General features: G+C 41.3%; 1 protein-coding gene across 1 annotated transcript in view; it reads right to left on the reverse strand.

Moving 5' to 3' along the window:
* PREX2 (phosphatidylinositol-3,4,5-trisphosphate dependent Rac exchange factor 2) overlaps positions 1–16,626 on the reverse strand; it is a 327,787-nt gene that overhangs the window by 224,654 nt on the left and 86,507 nt on the right. The window contains exons 2-6 of the mRNA XM_025210219.1: positions 9,410–9,481; positions 9,212–9,334; positions 7,978–8,082; positions 2,547–2,648; positions 965–1,126 (exon numbers count right to left, since the gene is read on the reverse strand). Of these exons, the coding sequence (XP_025066004.1) occupies positions 965–1,126; positions 2,547–2,648; positions 7,978–8,082; positions 9,212–9,334; positions 9,410–9,481 (564 nt within the window). The remainder of the gene's footprint in view (positions 1–964; positions 1,127–2,546; positions 2,649–7,977; positions 8,083–9,211; positions 9,335–9,409; positions 9,482–16,626) is intronic.

A 16,626-nucleotide genomic window follows, 5' to 3' on the forward strand; every position in this document is an offset into this window, starting at 1 on the left:
TGAAATATTTATCTGTAAAACAATAGTATAGACCAGTGGTGCTCAACTTATGGCCCACAGGCCAGATCCAGCCTCCAAAGCAACTGGATCCAGCCCACAGCATGGCAGGGGGAAGGGTAAAAATCAGCACTGCCCCAGAACAGGAGCTCAGCCCTGTGCCCATAGGGATAAAGGCCAGGCTGCAGGGGGTGCTGGGGGGCAGTTGCATGGAGCAGAGAAAGAAACTGACACTGCCAGAGCCCTGCAGAGCTGCCTATTGCCCACTGAATGACCATTTTTAGATTTTAATTATTCTTAACGAGTAACCAAAACCTCTCCCTCCCCCTATTCCACAAATAGAAAACGAAGCTATTACACAAGTACATAAAGGCTAAATCTCATTGCAGTGGTTATTAATACATGGAGCTAAGACAAAGACTACAAGGAGTGTGTGTAAGAATGCGAGTGTCCTAAAGCCAAGGCTAGATAATTTTCCTCTTTCCTGAAAGTTGATTGGTCCATTTGTAAGTGCATGCATCACTGGTGAGTGAGAAGTGACGAGTGCATGCATCACTATTAGACCGGGGTGGTCAATGTGCAGCACGGATGCCACAAGTGGGATGGACACATGGAAGACTAGAGAGGAGACAGACAGTTCAATGGCAGATAGGGCAGGGAGCAGAAAGCAGAACAGCAGATTGAGCAGAGGAACTGTATTGGAGTGGCACTCAAAGACAGTGCTGGGCTTATCTGTGACAAATCTGCCAAAAAGTCAGCCCCTCACTGTATTAGACAACACTGTTACTATTACTGATAGAATAAATACCAAATATGAATTGTGGTTTCTTGAGTGAAATGGGAAATTTTCAGATTTGTAATGTAATATGTTACATTACAAAGCAGTGCAATCAATGCATATGCTTAAAATTACTTATCTGCTTCACTGCCTCTCCTTCTTACAAAAGGACAAATACTGTGACACTACCTCCCATCCTTCAATGTGAGACTGCCATTCTTCCAAAACCTCTAATTTTTCCATTTGTCTCTTGGCTTCATTTATGTTGGAACAGACAGCTTTCATGGCTTGGAGGGCTTCCATTAATGCTGCATAATCACTGTGTTTCCTTGGAGTCCGCTTCAGTAACTCCTGTTTAGACATAAAAATAAATCAGTCTTTGATCTCTAAATGTACATAACAGGCGGTTCAAATTGACTGGGATACTAAAACTAAATAGTAGACATCAGACTTCTCTTTTATTAGGTGGAAAAGTATTACAGCCTCAAGCGCTGCATATTCGTAAGGCAAAAAAAGTCAGCGAAACAAACGGGTAACAATAGGAATAAATGCTATTTACAACAACAAAAAACTTTTTACTTTATCTAAAAATGTTTATTATAATTGGCAAAATTAAACACTTAAAATTCTTGTAATTGAAAGAAAATAAAGTAAGTTGTTTTCACTGAATCTTCACCATTATTTCACTTTCTTCACCTGGCCATTTAATGCTACCTTGCATAGAATTGATTTCAGTGTAATCCTTGTATAAAGCAGTAATCTGTTTCTTCTGTTCTGTCTATGGATCTTTCATGCAGCAGAAGAAAATATTTTAAAATAAGACAATTTGGCTACAGAAATGATTAGGGTAACTCAAGACTAGTCGTGGTAATACATTACTTAATTAACTGTGTCTTAGGATGTATCCTTTCAATTTTCTAGCAATGAATTTTCCCTCTGAGTTAAAAATGCCTCAGAAACTAAATTCACCAAAAAAAAAAAAAAAATACTGGTTCAATAATCAAATTTTACCTAACAAATGTTACTTCCCTTTTAACAAGGGATATCTTGGTTACTTGTTAAAAATACTGAGGAAAAGATATCAAACATAAAATTATTATGCATAAACTATTTGTTTTAAGTGCACAATAGCTTACTGATAAATTATCCATTATTTCCAAATGCCAACTTCAATAATTCAGAAGATGCGAATTTCAAATATTTTATAAGCATATCTAACAAGTAATAACATTTTTATTATCTGTTAAGTAAATCTGTAGAAAGCTACACGTGAATATAAACGCACACATATGAATATACATTTCTACGTATACATCATTTTATACTTATCCCAAAGTGTCTTCTATCTACCTTTTACATTTTTGTGCATTTGTCTTATAGTTTTTAATAATGACTTCCATGAAGGCACTGCATGTGCATAATTCCATTCCTACTTAGTATTTAAGAAGTGCTCAAATCCAACTCAGAACAATCTCATTAAACTCATTTAAATGAATGGCCTCCTCTCAGGAGTGATAAAGATGAATATATTAATACAACAGGGGAAACTGGAGAGGAAGGAGCTAATCCTTTCCAGACAAAAACATTCCTCATTCTTGTTAGCGCTGAAGTCAGGCAAAGACTTTCCATTAACTTTAATAAGAGCATGCCTTAATCCAGTATCTATGGAAGAAATCACTTTAGGGAAAAATTCTAACAACAGTACTGAAATATGCTTAGCCACAAATTTATGTGCAAAGGATGAAGGCCTAGGTAACAAACATATAAGTACCTTTAAAAGAAGGGGATACTTGCATATTCTCTGTATTGGTGTTACTAGATATCCTTCCAGTGGAACATCTGTATTCTTTCTTCCTCCAAGCAGCATACAGTTCTAGAGCGCAGGTGAATTGATTTGATTATAAAATCCTGACAAATAACATCTTCCCAAACCGTAAGTTCTACATGAGTCCTTACAGAAAGTTCATTACATTATATTTTTGCAGTTTTCTTTGAAGAATTGCTTTTCTAAAACAGGGGCAATTATCATCAAAGAAAAGTGTCTATAGGGTAAATAACAGCATATGCACAGAACAGTAAGCTAACATACACAATACTAAGATCAAGACAAATTTGCAAAATTGTCACAAAAGTTCATTTGACAAGACACATAATGTATTTATCTTTAACATAAAAACTGAAACTACTAGAAGAGAATGTATTATTTTACTTGCATACAATGAAAATATAATTCAGGGCAACTGTTGAGCTTTGTTTCCAAACGACATGCTAAAGAAACCAAGAAGCACTAAAGCTGGCTTACTCACTTTGGTTATAACTCCATACTTTGAGAAGAAACATTCTTCTATTATACTTATGCAGCAATGACATTTTCATGCTACACAAATAATTACTTCCTCCCAAACATGAGCTATAGAATAAGTGAGTTAAGCCAAGTATACCTACAGAAACAGAGAACAATATGGAACGCCTGGTGAAAGCATACGTAAAAACAACAATCTGGAGAGAGGTACAAATACCTAGAGTACTAAAACATTCACATGGCATTAAGGCAAACTTTGAATTAATGGCATAAACACATATGAAATTAAGCAAACTAGTAACAGAAATTACCTATAAAGACAGAAGTAGGAATATGGAAAATAGAGAACATACTAGTATGAATTCAAGCTGTAGAAACTAAGAACATCAGACTAGTACAATCAAAAGTATGCTAATGTAATATTTTTACTAGTGCCTACACTTACAAAAGCAAATTGGTGGGGTCTCTTTTGACCTCTCAAACACAAAAGGATCTCTCCACATTCCAGAAGTACACTAGACAATAAAAACAGTGCAGCCTATATGATTAGACTAGGTTACTGAAACAAAAAACTGTGAATCCAATCAAGTATTCTGTGGTGTGGAGGAGAAGGCAGGTAAAGAGACTGGGTAGACTCTCAATTACTTAAAGATGATCAAGCAATAGCAATCACCAGGATTGTTCTCCACCTAGCCAGAAGGCTTTTGAATGTCATCCTGCTACCATGATGTTTATTACAGTTGGCCTGGACTGATGCAATGAACATAGAAATACATCATAAATCCATTTGGAAGCTGCATCAAGTTCAGAATGTAACAACCCATTTGCTAGGTGTAGTATCTCACTACAAATATATTTTACTTATAAAGCACTCAGATCTACCCTGCCTATCTACTGGTTTCCAGACAGCACTCAAAATATTGGTTTTGTCGTACAAAATTGTAATTGTCTTATGACATGACTCCCTGAAGACTGCCTTTCCCCTTGTATGACAATGTATCTGTACCCTCCAGGAATTCCTGGAAGCTGGAATATCTTCCAATTATGGGCACTAAGTTACAAGGTAGCAAGATGAAGCTTTCTTAATTTATAAACAGATAGCAAGGTGTTCTTTAGGAGGTATCCAGGATTTTTTAACTTATTTCCTCACTGCTAGCCTACCATATGCAAGTTAGGAGGCATTTAGGCCATACTGTAGAGCCCATCTCTTCTGGGCAAATGCTAGGGAAGTTCCAATTTATACTGAGAGAAGCGTGTCCTTTGACCACTAAGAATTGACAATTTGGGTTATATTCCCTAAAAAGTTCTGAAATAGTCTAAGATTTCAACATGTTCAGGAACTTAAATTGGATTCATTTAATTAATGGAACAGTTGCACTTGGGTCCAAGCCAAGATACAGCTTAGGGTAGGGGTGGACAATTATTTTAGCTGGAGGGCCACTTAATGAGTTTTGGTGCACAGTCGAGGGCCACAAGGGTAACCTCACCTGTTGACAGGTGCCCTGCCCTCTGCAGAAGTACTGACACATCCTAGTCAAAATCCCCAGGCTCGACTGCAGCCATCACCCACTGTTTCTGAGGAAGGTGAAAAGAAAAAACTATGACACCTGTAATAACAGGAGGGGACAAAAATCCTTTCCTGTCTCCATGTGGCAACCAGCAAAGCCCATAAGCATGGGAAAAAAACAAACACCCTCTGTTTTGCTCTGCAAACAGAGGACAGCAACATAACTCCATTCATCACACCCCAAATTGTAGCCCATTGGCTGGATCCAGCTCTCCAACTGATTGCATCTGGCCCACAGGGGATGCCTGTCAATTGATGATAACTGGCCCGTGGCTGCTTCCACAGTGCTCTGCATGGGGCCAAGCCCCACCCATAGCAGCCAGTGCTGTGCTCCTGCCCACTCCTGCCAGCCACAGCCTCGGTCAGCGTACACACCTTCTGGCGGGACTGCTCCCAGTACAGATGCAGCTGCCTGGGGGGGTGCTCAGCTCCCCTCACCTCCAGCAGTGACTCCTCCTCTTGCTCCTGTTGCACCACTCTGAAAGGGGAGGAAGCTGCATCCAGGCAGCTCCTGTCCCAGTGTGCAGGGCTGCAGCTCCAGCTCCAGCTCCCAGCTGCCTTCCAACGCACTCAGCCCACCCAGCATAAGGAGCAGCACCTTGTGGGTAGCTGAGTGGGTGGAAGGCAGCCAGGAGCTGGAGCCCCATACGCTGGGTCAGGAGCCACCTGGCTAAAGCTTCCTCCCTACCCAGAGCAGTACAGCAAGGGCAGGAGCAGGAGGAGGAGAAACTGCTGGAGGCCAGAGGAGCTGGGCAGCACCTGGGCGCCTACAGCTGCACTGGGAGTAGTCCCACTGGTAAGCTGTGCATGCTGACTGGGGCCAGCCCAGAAGGCACAGGCAAGAGTGCAGCACAGGCTATTCCAGGTGGCCAAGTGTGAGCAGGTGGGCTTGGCCCTATGCTGAGTGCCATGGGAGCAGCTGCAGACCACACCACTCGGGTGAGCTCTGCTGAACATCACCCTCCTCCTCCCTTCACCCCCAGGCAGCACCCAAGACCTAGCACCCAGGAAGCCCCCACCCGTACATACACATCCCACACTCCTTCCATAGGGCAGGGGCATGCAGGGAGCAGATTGCAGCTCTGCCCCAGGCCCTGGCCCTGAATGTCTCTGCCCCTGCCCTGTGCTATCCCTGCCCCACAATCCTGGGGTCTCCATGGAGTCCAGCCAGGAGCCGTGTAGGCAGGCAGACAGAGTGCTGTGTCCATGGCTGGGGCCAAGGCTGGGGCTGGGGCCTGGGGCAGAGCCACAATCTACTCCCTGCACACCCCTACCCACGGTACTCATGCCCATCACAGGAGCATACGGGTAGCAGATCGCGGCTTTGCCCTGGGCCCAGGCCCCAGCCCTGTGCTGTCACCATCCCACAACCCCACCCTGTGATTCTGGCCTCACCCACCCACTTCTGAACACTGCTCCCCGCTCAACCACAGCCCCATCCCACATAGGGAGTTTTGGTCAGCTGTTGCTGGGGAGAGAGGGGAGAGGGAAGGGGAGGAGGTGGGGAGGGTGCTGACCCAGCCCACAACAGCTCATCAAAATTCCCTACGTGGTCCACAGGCCCAAATAATTGTCCACCCTTGCTGTATCCAGACAGCCAGAACTCCCCTTTCTGCATCCCCTTGACAAACCTATTCCAGTTGCTTTAAACCTTCTTTCACAACTAGGCTGATTGTGGAATTCTGTTCATTCTCCGCTTGCTGAGCACGGCCCTATCCAATATCCACCTGCTCTAGACCACAGAGCTCTTCTCATTATCTCCCAGCAGTCCATATGTGGGGAGGCTCCTGGGCTTCCAGCTGTTGCTCTTACCAGACATAGCTATTCCTAGATTATCCCTGGCCAATTTTTATCCAACCTCTCCTTTGAAACCTACAGTGATGGAGATTCCACAACTTCCCTAGGTAGTCTATTCCACTCTTGCTGTTCTAACAGTTATAAAGATTTTCCTGATGTCAAATCTAAATCTATTTTGATTCACATTCAAGCCTTTGGCATGCATCCTGCTCTCTGCAGCACTGGAAATATATAGCAAACTGCTATAACAGAAACGATTAATAGTTATACTTGATAAGGTAGCCCATAGGTAGCAGCAATGAAAACCTACATCATGCTAAAAAAATAAAACTCATACACATTTGTTAAACATCTGTTTTATCACCATTCTATTGCTCTGTTTACTAGCCTCCTTAACAAACTATTTTTGGCTCCTAAATCTTTTAGTCATAGTTCCCATATCTAACAATTTGCTAGGAATTTAAATGTCTAATACAGCATGATGTACATCCAAATATTACTTAGTTAGGATCTCATATAATGCTAGTAGGGGAAATACAGGAAACTGTTCATATTAAATTCCCTTTTTAACTTATCATGTCAACTATTGAGAAACTCAATGTTGCCAAGGCAACTGGTCCTGTTATGGCAAAGGACTCTCATGAGGGCTCTCATACTTAACATTTTGAAACATCTGCTTAACTGTCCTGTAAAATGAAAGACTTCTATTGTGTAGCAGTCCTTTGTACTTAGAGAGATAGTTACGTGTGTTAGTCTGAAAGCAAGGCACAAGGTAGAGGTGGGTGACTGATATAACTAACCTGGTCAGAAATTAATGAGTTAGTCTCTAGGGTGCCACCTGGCCCTGCCTTCTTTGTACCTACTTAGCATACGTAAATGCCCCAAATCAGTTTCTTGCTAATATATAACCTACAACAAGGTTTCCTTCTGGCACTGAAACACCAACAATAGGATATGGAACCACGTAATCATAGGGTCAGAAGGGCCTCAAGGGCCATTAGGCACAACCGCCAAAGAATAAGCTAGCCAGGACTGATCAGTAGATAAAGATCCTGGCAGTGGACACAGGTCTTGGATAAGGAACCTTGGCACTGGAAGGCCAGGAGCACTTCCTCTGATCTAGCTCCTCTGCCAAATTTGGCCTTAACCATAGGTCAGCCCTCTAAATTGCTTCCATGTCACTCCTCTGATTTCCTTCCATGTCATTCTTCTGATTTCCTTCCCTTTCCCACTTCACACCATACATCCCATTCTTTCCTGTTCTGTAGCCATACATGGCTGGCCTCATTATGCTTTACTTCCAAACCAGGGGAATATAAGGTATATCATCCAGTGCTGTTCTGTAAATTGGTCAAAAGATGGCACTGACAGTCCCTTCCTCTGCAAATATTACCCATAAAGTGCATCTGAGCTATATCCACACAGAGTGGCATGCACAGGATGTAAAAAAACAGTTCTGACACACCATTGCTCTCAACTGATTAGTTATTAGATATTAAGATATTAAACTAGATAAGGAATGCAAGGTTTATTTACCAAAAGAAAAGTCCTCACTGTTCTTATTTTGTTAAGTTCAAGAAGAAGTTTTTGTGCCTTCTCATGGTTACTACAGTATTCATCGTAGATACGAAACCTGTCTTTCTGTAAAGACAAAGAAATACATCATTCTTACATTAGTTGTCTTCAAAAAAAGGTGCTGATTATACACTTTGGGAGGGAAGAAAAATAATAGAATCTGCATTTCAGAAGATCAACAATTTCATTCCTCTCTTTACATGCAATTATTGTATGAAAACCCATACTTGAAGTAATCTTTAATTCTGCTCTTAATTAGAATTGTAAAAATAATTTATATGACAACGTGACGAGAGTTTGCTAATATACTTCAGAGACCAGATTACTACAAATAAAACAGGGTAGGAGATTGCACAAACAGCTGTCTATTTTCAGCGTTATTCATCTGGCATGTGCAAGCATTTGTTTGCAAATACAATCCACATCTGTACAGAGTATTACCTTTTAATATTTTCCCCCCACAATATGCAAACAAAAACTATAATTAAATTATAACCAGAAGAGAGACAAGTGATTTTTTTTTTACATCTGTAACTGTGTAAAGAATTTGGAATTGGTCCTGAAATTGCAGAGCTTTGAACAATGATGGTGTGCACTCCAACAGGAAACACAATGCTTGAATTGTACAGTTGGTGTTCAAAGTCCAGAAATATATGTTCTAATATACCAAGGCATGTTGCCTTTGTGACAAGTTATAAAAAATTTAAAAGCAGAGGACACAGAGGTATTTACCAAAGCCTTACTATGTAACATTTGCTAAAATTTCTACATTTTCTATTTCACAGCAGGTCCTTTCCTTTTTCATGTCCTTATGACAACATATGAAACAGAATTCGCAATTTTACTATTCAAACAAAAACATTCTCTGTGTTTAAATTAAACAAAATCATTTCCGAACAAGTAGTGTGTGAATATGCATCACAGTTCAAACCAATATCAGAGGCTGAAGGCCAATTTTCTAAAAACAAAAAAAAAATCCATTTTACATGCTGAGGCTTTCTCTCTGTATTTCTTTTTCTTCTTTTATTGGCAAAGAGAATAAACTTCAAGTGACCTTAAAGTACCCTAAGTTATGCAATCCAGTCAGATTTTGTCCTCCTGACTATCTGTATGCACACCACTATGGCAGTAATTAATGAAGACAGTCAGAAGAGAGAAAATCTTAATTGTAAAGTAGGCATAAAGGATAGCATACATAATAAAGAAAGCAGGTTCCCACTTCATGATGCGCAGTAGGTTCAGGCTGCAAACAGTCTTCCACCAGAGACAGGAAATCCTTGTGAACTGCAAGAATATCTTCAATATTTGAAAACAACATCTGCAAGAAAATAAGACATAAATAAGTAAAATCATAAAATATAGAAAAGAAAAATGTGCACAATTAAAAACTAACCTTAACTGTCTCCTCTGTGACATTTTTATCAACTTTGGATGCAGCACATTGGATCATTCGGTGAAGGAATGCCTACACAAAATGAGAAAATAGTATACTGATTTAATGTAGGTTTACTCAGGGATAATAGTGCAACTTTAAGCAAATACATTTTACTGTTTTAATTAGTTTTCTGATGTTTTAAATACAGAAATAATAACTTATAAGAGCATTATTCAGAACTGAACCAAACACTAATTTTAATGGTCATATCTAAGGCAGGGGTCGGCAATGTTTTTGGATGCAGTGCCAAAAAACACCCACAACCTTGTTGACAATGTTGGCATGCCAGAGGTAGATGGCGGGGGAGCTGTGAGGGGCCCGATCCTCTTCATGACTGTACACCCTGGACTCCATCCACCCAAAGGTGCACATACACCCACCACCAACAACAAGCTCCACAGACCCCAGTGCTGCTAAAAAAAACATAAAATTCACTGAGAGGGGCCACTAAATCATGAACAAATCACTGATGTAGAAGAGCAGAATCAACTAGAAAGAAAAATTAGCTGAACAAGATGTTTAAGTTTGCTATATATTAGCCTGGTACAAATTTTCATAGCTATCTCTTCATCCTTTCCAAAACAATACCTAGTCCCTGGAGTTTACATGAAAACCAAATTTGTAGCATCACTACTTATATTTGGTCTGGAAAAACATTGGGGGAAATAAAAAGCTTGCAATGAGATTTACTTCAAACTCAATAAATTACATTTAAAGTAACATGTTTATCATTAAATTTCTACAAATTCATTCCTTTATCAAGAGTAAAGTAAATTCTGAATTTTTTAACAAACTGAAAGATGAAAGGTTTACAGCACCAGTTGTTCACATTGACATAACTTTTAGTCATTAAAATTGGCACAACCACTGCACAAATGTCATGTTTTTCATGTCCACTTAGCTTCAAGTCACTGTGCATTGTATACTGTATATGAACTCATCTAAATTCTAGTGCAGTACAAATTCCATAAAAGAGGCCATAAATAACCCCCGTTAAGAGAAGGATAGCATTCACAGGATTCCTTTTTTTCCATTGTGCCTTACACATTTTAATTCTTAAGAGGATTTCCTCTCTTTCCACTAAGAATAATTTGTTACTAGAGACATTTTTATTAGATGAAGAAAAAAGCAAATGTAGGTTTCCAAGATACATACACAACTGAAGATTGATATTGACTATTTGTTTAAATGTTTAACAACAGTTTTTGTGTTCATATTAAAGAAAAGTTCCTGCCCTGCTGATCTGTGATTTCTTTTTCCCTGTTTACTGATTTTAACTCTACCAATTCGATTTGTAAAAGCATAACTAGAATTCAGTGTATTTATTTTAAATTCTTCCTTATTATAATACATCGGGGACTAACATGCCACCGTTACTTTGTGAATCAACCATCCAGTGCACCGGCATTCCAACATGCAAACAAAATTGCGCTTAACTTCTGCTATGTGCTCATGAATTCCTCCTTGCCAAATTGGATTTTCCCAAAACTTCTAAGATAGAATTAAATATGCTTTAGGAATCTAGCACTATGAGATAATAAAGTCAGTAATGGGAGAATCACCATTAAAATTTGTATAATAAACCATAATATTTTTTCAGCTAAGGAGCACTATTTGCCACTATCCCCAACTATGTGAAACTTCTCTGTTCACCATTTTTCCTATAGACAAAACAGGGAGTTTTTACTGTTTTTAGCCAATTATGTTTTCCCAAGAAATTGTTATTTTCTGCAACCCTGAGGAAAGGTGAATCCCACTGTGTGCTGAGTGCAAAACCAAGATGATTTGCAAATCCAAGTTTTAATTATAATAATTTAGATCTTTAATTCAGAGTTTGCACTAGGGAGCATAGAAAGAGAAGGCAAGAATCTATGTACATAGGAAATAGAGACTTACTCTCACCACAGCAGCATTGTCTTGTTCTCCATAATCCCTATATTGGTGTCATAAACTGGACTGTAAGGCAGCCCAACAGACTACTCCACGCAAAAAGAGAAAAGGGAAAAAGGAAGAATAGACATACAAGTCCTCTAACCAAACCATAATAACCTCAAGGTTGCAATGAGCCATAAACCCAACAGGTAGATAGGATGTCTAAAAAAAAACCATAAGAGAACCTTGAGAGAATTTGTATGTTGTGACTGCAATAGGAAGTGAGGATGGGAAAGTAAGAAACACTGCCAGATGCAGAGCGATACAAATTTGCTTCCTAACAGGGCCCCACCACTGTACTCCACACAAATGTAACAAAGGGAAAAAAAGAAAGTTTCCAAGTGTTAGAAAAAAAAAAAGAAAAGCAAAGCAGGGGGAAGGGTAAATACACAGAATGGTAAAGCAGCAGAGATGGCTGCATCAGACCCACCTCTTTTCCAAATACCACCCCCAATCAGAACTTGATTTCCAGCACTGTGCAGGATGGTCATTCTGGGTAAGCAGACTCCAGAAGTTTTGTCAGGTTTTTGGTTAAGAGTAGCAACAAAACATGAAACAAGTTGATATTCTGCTCTGTATAATGGTAACTACTGCAGATGATATTATTCTTTTCAGAAGGCTTTAACACCACTTATATGAAACAGTTCAATACAGTTCAAGTAATACTGGGTAAATATTTCACGTCATGCTATGGTGCAGTTTTTTAACAGGCATGAATTCACTTACACGCATAAAAGGGTAAAGTCAGTGAATGTTTTCAAGCAGCCTTATAGGGCCTGAGGGGAAAAGAGTGAAGAACATGTCAGAGATGGTCTTGTTTTAAGGCTGAGAGACAGCCACCTATAACAAAGACTTCAAAATATTGTAAATCTTACATCAGAGGCAGCCAAGAACACAGTTCTCTAAAATTAGTACATATACAAGCAACAGACTACACAGAAACACCTTTTTAAAAAATGTATAGATATTCTTAAATACAAAAATCAGAAAAACGTTTACATCAACTTTAGATATAAAACCAAATTATGTCACTGGCAGTAAGCAATTAAAAAAAATAAGAGGATGGAAGAGAGAGGGATAGAACAAAAGAGAAATGTACAATAAACAACAATCTAGCTACCAAAATATTTGAAGTATTCCTTCCAAATTTCACCAAACTTTTCAAAGCTGGTAAACCTGCTAAACATGACTCTTCATACATGCTACCTGTGCCATTTCATTGTACCAGACTGCAAACTTTGGAGATGACCTATTTTTCCAATGCAGCAAATAAACATGCATGTTACTAAAAAGGCCTGCTGTAAAAGTGCCATTTGGGAAGGATTCAGTTTGAATTCCTTGGGGATATACCCAAGAACACATATATTTGCCAAAGGTATCAGTGCTGTATTCAAACCACATTAACTCCAGTTAAAAGTTCTTTTAAAAAATAATTGATAATAGGGCATCACCAAAGCATGTGACTAAGTGTTGCTTGTAATGAACCTCCAACATGTATCTATTGGAAGCATATTTAATGTTCAGCCCACTGCAGAAGAATAAATCTGTTGTTGTACAAGATGAAGTCTAAGATCAATTGTTGATGTTTGAATATTATGAACTACTGATTTCCACTGGCATTCTGTCATTTGGATACGCAAGTCTCCGTTCCATTACAGTCTTAAATAGTTTGTATAAGGTCTGTTATGTGGCATTATATATTTACAGAGTGGTTGCACAGGATGGGGAAAAGCATAAAGGGCAAATTATACATATATATTTATATATACACATCTATATATATAGAGAGAGATGGATATAGATAAATCTATTTATCTATCTATCTATCTATCTATCTAAATAGATAGATAGATAGATGTGGAGAATTTCCTGTATCTAAAGCCTAAGGTCCAAACTAACGTTCTAATACTCCACACAACCACATATGTTGCCACTCAACTTTTTCTGGAAGGTCAAATTCACATAACTCAGAAAAGGACTTAATATGACTTCCTGCTAGAACTGTTAGAACTGCACAATACTCTTTGTCCACCTACTTTCTCCACATGAGTTTGTGGTACCCATACTCCAAAAAAAAAATTCTCGATATAGAGACCGTAAAAAATAACACAGGATGAAAGTTTAGCATGTTTGCCAATTTTTTCCAAACTTCTTGAGCTGCAAAAATGGTAGGGATTCAAAGACTGATAAGTAGAGCTTATGATGGTCAATAATGGAAGGGGAAATATAAGTGCCTGTTCAATTTCCACCCATAAAATAGAGTGATCAGTTATATAGGTCATCCAGTACACAGCCTGAGAGTAACTGAGAAGGTATAGTGATGTTGTTGAAAATTTGGAAAATTAAAGTTACCATTTCAGTTGATAGTGCATCTTTTTTGATGAACACTGATCCCTTTTATCCTCTTCCCACAGAAACCTGGTGAACATTTGGTTGACTTTGTGGCAGGGCACTGTTGGTGCCTGCCACTTGAAGGGCCGAGCCAAGCAGCCAGCAGGTGCTTAATTGCATTTTAGATCCATGGCTACCTATATAAACAGGGCAGTTTGCTGCTTGCAGGCAGGTAGTAACACTGCCTGGCTGCTTGTAACGTTCTGGAGGTAAGGGCAGGAGCTGTAGGGGATGTTTGGAAGCTCCTGGTCCTGGGCATGACCTAAAACTGCACCCTGCCGGGAGTGGGTGGCCTGGTGGGGCTCTCAGTAGTGTGGGAGCCCCCAGGAAATGCCAGGCCAGTTATCACCCCGGTAAAAGGCAGGCAGGGGCGCCTTAACCCCAGCCCTCACCTTCAGGTGGGTCATTTACCATCAGAGCAGGGTAGGCTAGGTAAGCTTCTGGAGGCACCTGAGCCTGCTGGGGGTGTGACCCCGCAGGGCCAGGCACATTTCCAGGAGCACCTGAGCCAGGAATGGGGGACCCCGATCCCTAAGTGCAGGCAGGAGACGAAAACCCACCCTGAGGCACTCAACTGGTCAATACTGAGGCCAGGACCGGAAAGGTCAAAAGGGCCAGGGGCCCACCACGATGGACGCCCATGATAAGCAAAGAAGCTCGGGGTCCCAACTGGCCAGGGCTTATGGAAGCCAAAGGTCCCCGTGATTGGGGGCCACAGGTAATGGGCGAAGGGGACAGTTGAGCCAACTGCCTGAGATGCCATCTGCGAGGCTTGGGCCATGGTGTAGGGGTGCAAAGGAGCTGCGGATAGACCCCCAATATCGGGGTGTAAAATAGGCAGCCTCCCACCTTAATTGACAACCTTAATTAATTAACAACAAGGTGTGGTGGGCGGCGTGCCCAGAGGCAAGTGGGAAACTAGTTCTGTGGCTAGCCAGGGACACCTACTTTGCCACAGACTTTAACAAAATAAGATTGCAAGATTACAATGGGTACGTTACATAATAGATAACTTAGGTGAGGTAATACATAATTATTAAAAAAAAATTTTTCAGGTTGTGCAACCCCTGAGCAATGGAGGGGCCCAATGCTTTCCTCTGTGATGGTGGTGGCCCCCAGGGCTGCCCAGTTGAGGTTCTAGCAAGTAGGTGCTGCCCCAGGTCACAGGCAGCACCCAGCCTGACCCAATGGTGCATGGGGTGCTGGAAGTCTGAGCATGCTCAGGGAAGCTCGGGCTTGGTGGGCTTCCAGTACCCAGTGCACCGTCCCTGCCGCCTTCCTGCTGCATGAGACTAGTCTGGCTTGCCTCTGGGGCACTGGAGGGAAGTGGCAGGAGAGTGGCTGGGTATGCTGGCAGCTGAAGAAGGTGGCAGGGATGGTGCCAAGCCCAAGCTTCCCCAAAGAGAAATACGCCGCTGCATGTGAGACAAAATTAAAATGCAATATGCCACTGCAGGTATAAACAGTGATGCCATTAAAGAGGTGCAAAAGAGCAATTAGGCTGCTTTAAAGGACAATTTCATCATGTGTACAAGTGTCCTGTTATATCACCCTAAGTCCTTATAGTTGTAGCCAATGATTCCTGCTAAATCAAATAGAAGGGGGCATAATGGGTAACACTGTCAAGTCCCCTTCTGCAAGGGGAATGGATTAGATAACATATTACTGTCACAGCCCTTGAACTGGGATTTGTATATAACAACTGTATCTATCTTATAAATCTTTACCAAATCCCATCTTTGGTTATACACAAAAAGGTGCTTCCTGTTACAACCCAAAGTTGTGGATTTTTTAATTGTGTGTGCTTCGGCACCGCTAAATTATGTTCCCGCCGAATTGGAGCTCTTTTGCACGACGGAGTGTTCCGTTGTTATGGAGAACCCGTGTGCAGAAAAGTGTTTCCCGCCATTCTGTAGCCTTCTTTGCATTGTGCATTACTCTTGCATTTAGTGATGCATGCTGCAAAGGAGTTTTCCCGCCATTTGTATTGAGATTTGAGCCACATTATTGGCCGGTCTTAATTTAGGCACACGTGGCGGCTAGCTATTGGCTTGCTAGCCGTACAAAAGGCTTGGGTGGTTTCCACCCAAGTTGGAGAGAAAGACGGAGAGAGACGGAGAGACGGATCTCTAAGCGCTGTGGGTCCTTTCGAACCCAGCGCGTCTTTCTTAAGAAGGTGATAGAGGCTCCAATTGCCGAACCCCCGGAGCCTAGCAAACTCCGGGGCACCACTTACCGACGGCCTCTAGCCTCTCCCCGTCACTGATCGCAGCCCAGACGAATCCCTACCCTAGAACCCAGTTATCAACACCACGGAGTCTTAACCGCTCCGGGGATCCTGGGAACAGAACCCAGTTATCGACACCATGGAGTCTGAACCACTCCGAGGATCCTGGGAACCAAGTTTTAGAGTCCTCCAACGAGGATTGAAGCGGAGCTGTACCTGGGAAACTGTCCAGCCTGCACCGCGACCATCTCCGGTGTAAGTAAATAATCTTTTCAATCAACCATTACGCCTCCGTGACTGATTCTAGCTCGAGCGTATTACTCCACCCCACGACTTTTCTCCGGCCCTGCGTGCCCGGGCTGCCGGCCACAGCCTGCGTGCACACAGATGGGCCCGGCTCGCGCCCGGCGAGAACGGGACCGGGAGTCGGCCCGCACACTTCCATGAAACACAATCAAAGGCCTTCATTTCAACAAATATACTAAAAAAGCCACAGGGACTTTGGAATTTTGTACTGCTCCTACTGTTTCAATAACCTTATATAAATTAACTGACCATGCTTTTTTGTGAATTAACTTAGAGAGGATCTTTTCCCATCTGTGTGATAAAGTTTCAGCTAAGATTT

Source organism: Alligator sinensis, unplaced genomic scaffold, assembly GCF_000455745.1.
Source record: "Alligator sinensis unplaced genomic scaffold, ASM45574v1 scaffold1102_1, whole genome shotgun sequence".
Classification (NCBI taxonomy): domain Eukaryota; kingdom Metazoa; phylum Chordata; order Crocodylia; family Alligatoridae; genus Alligator; species Alligator sinensis.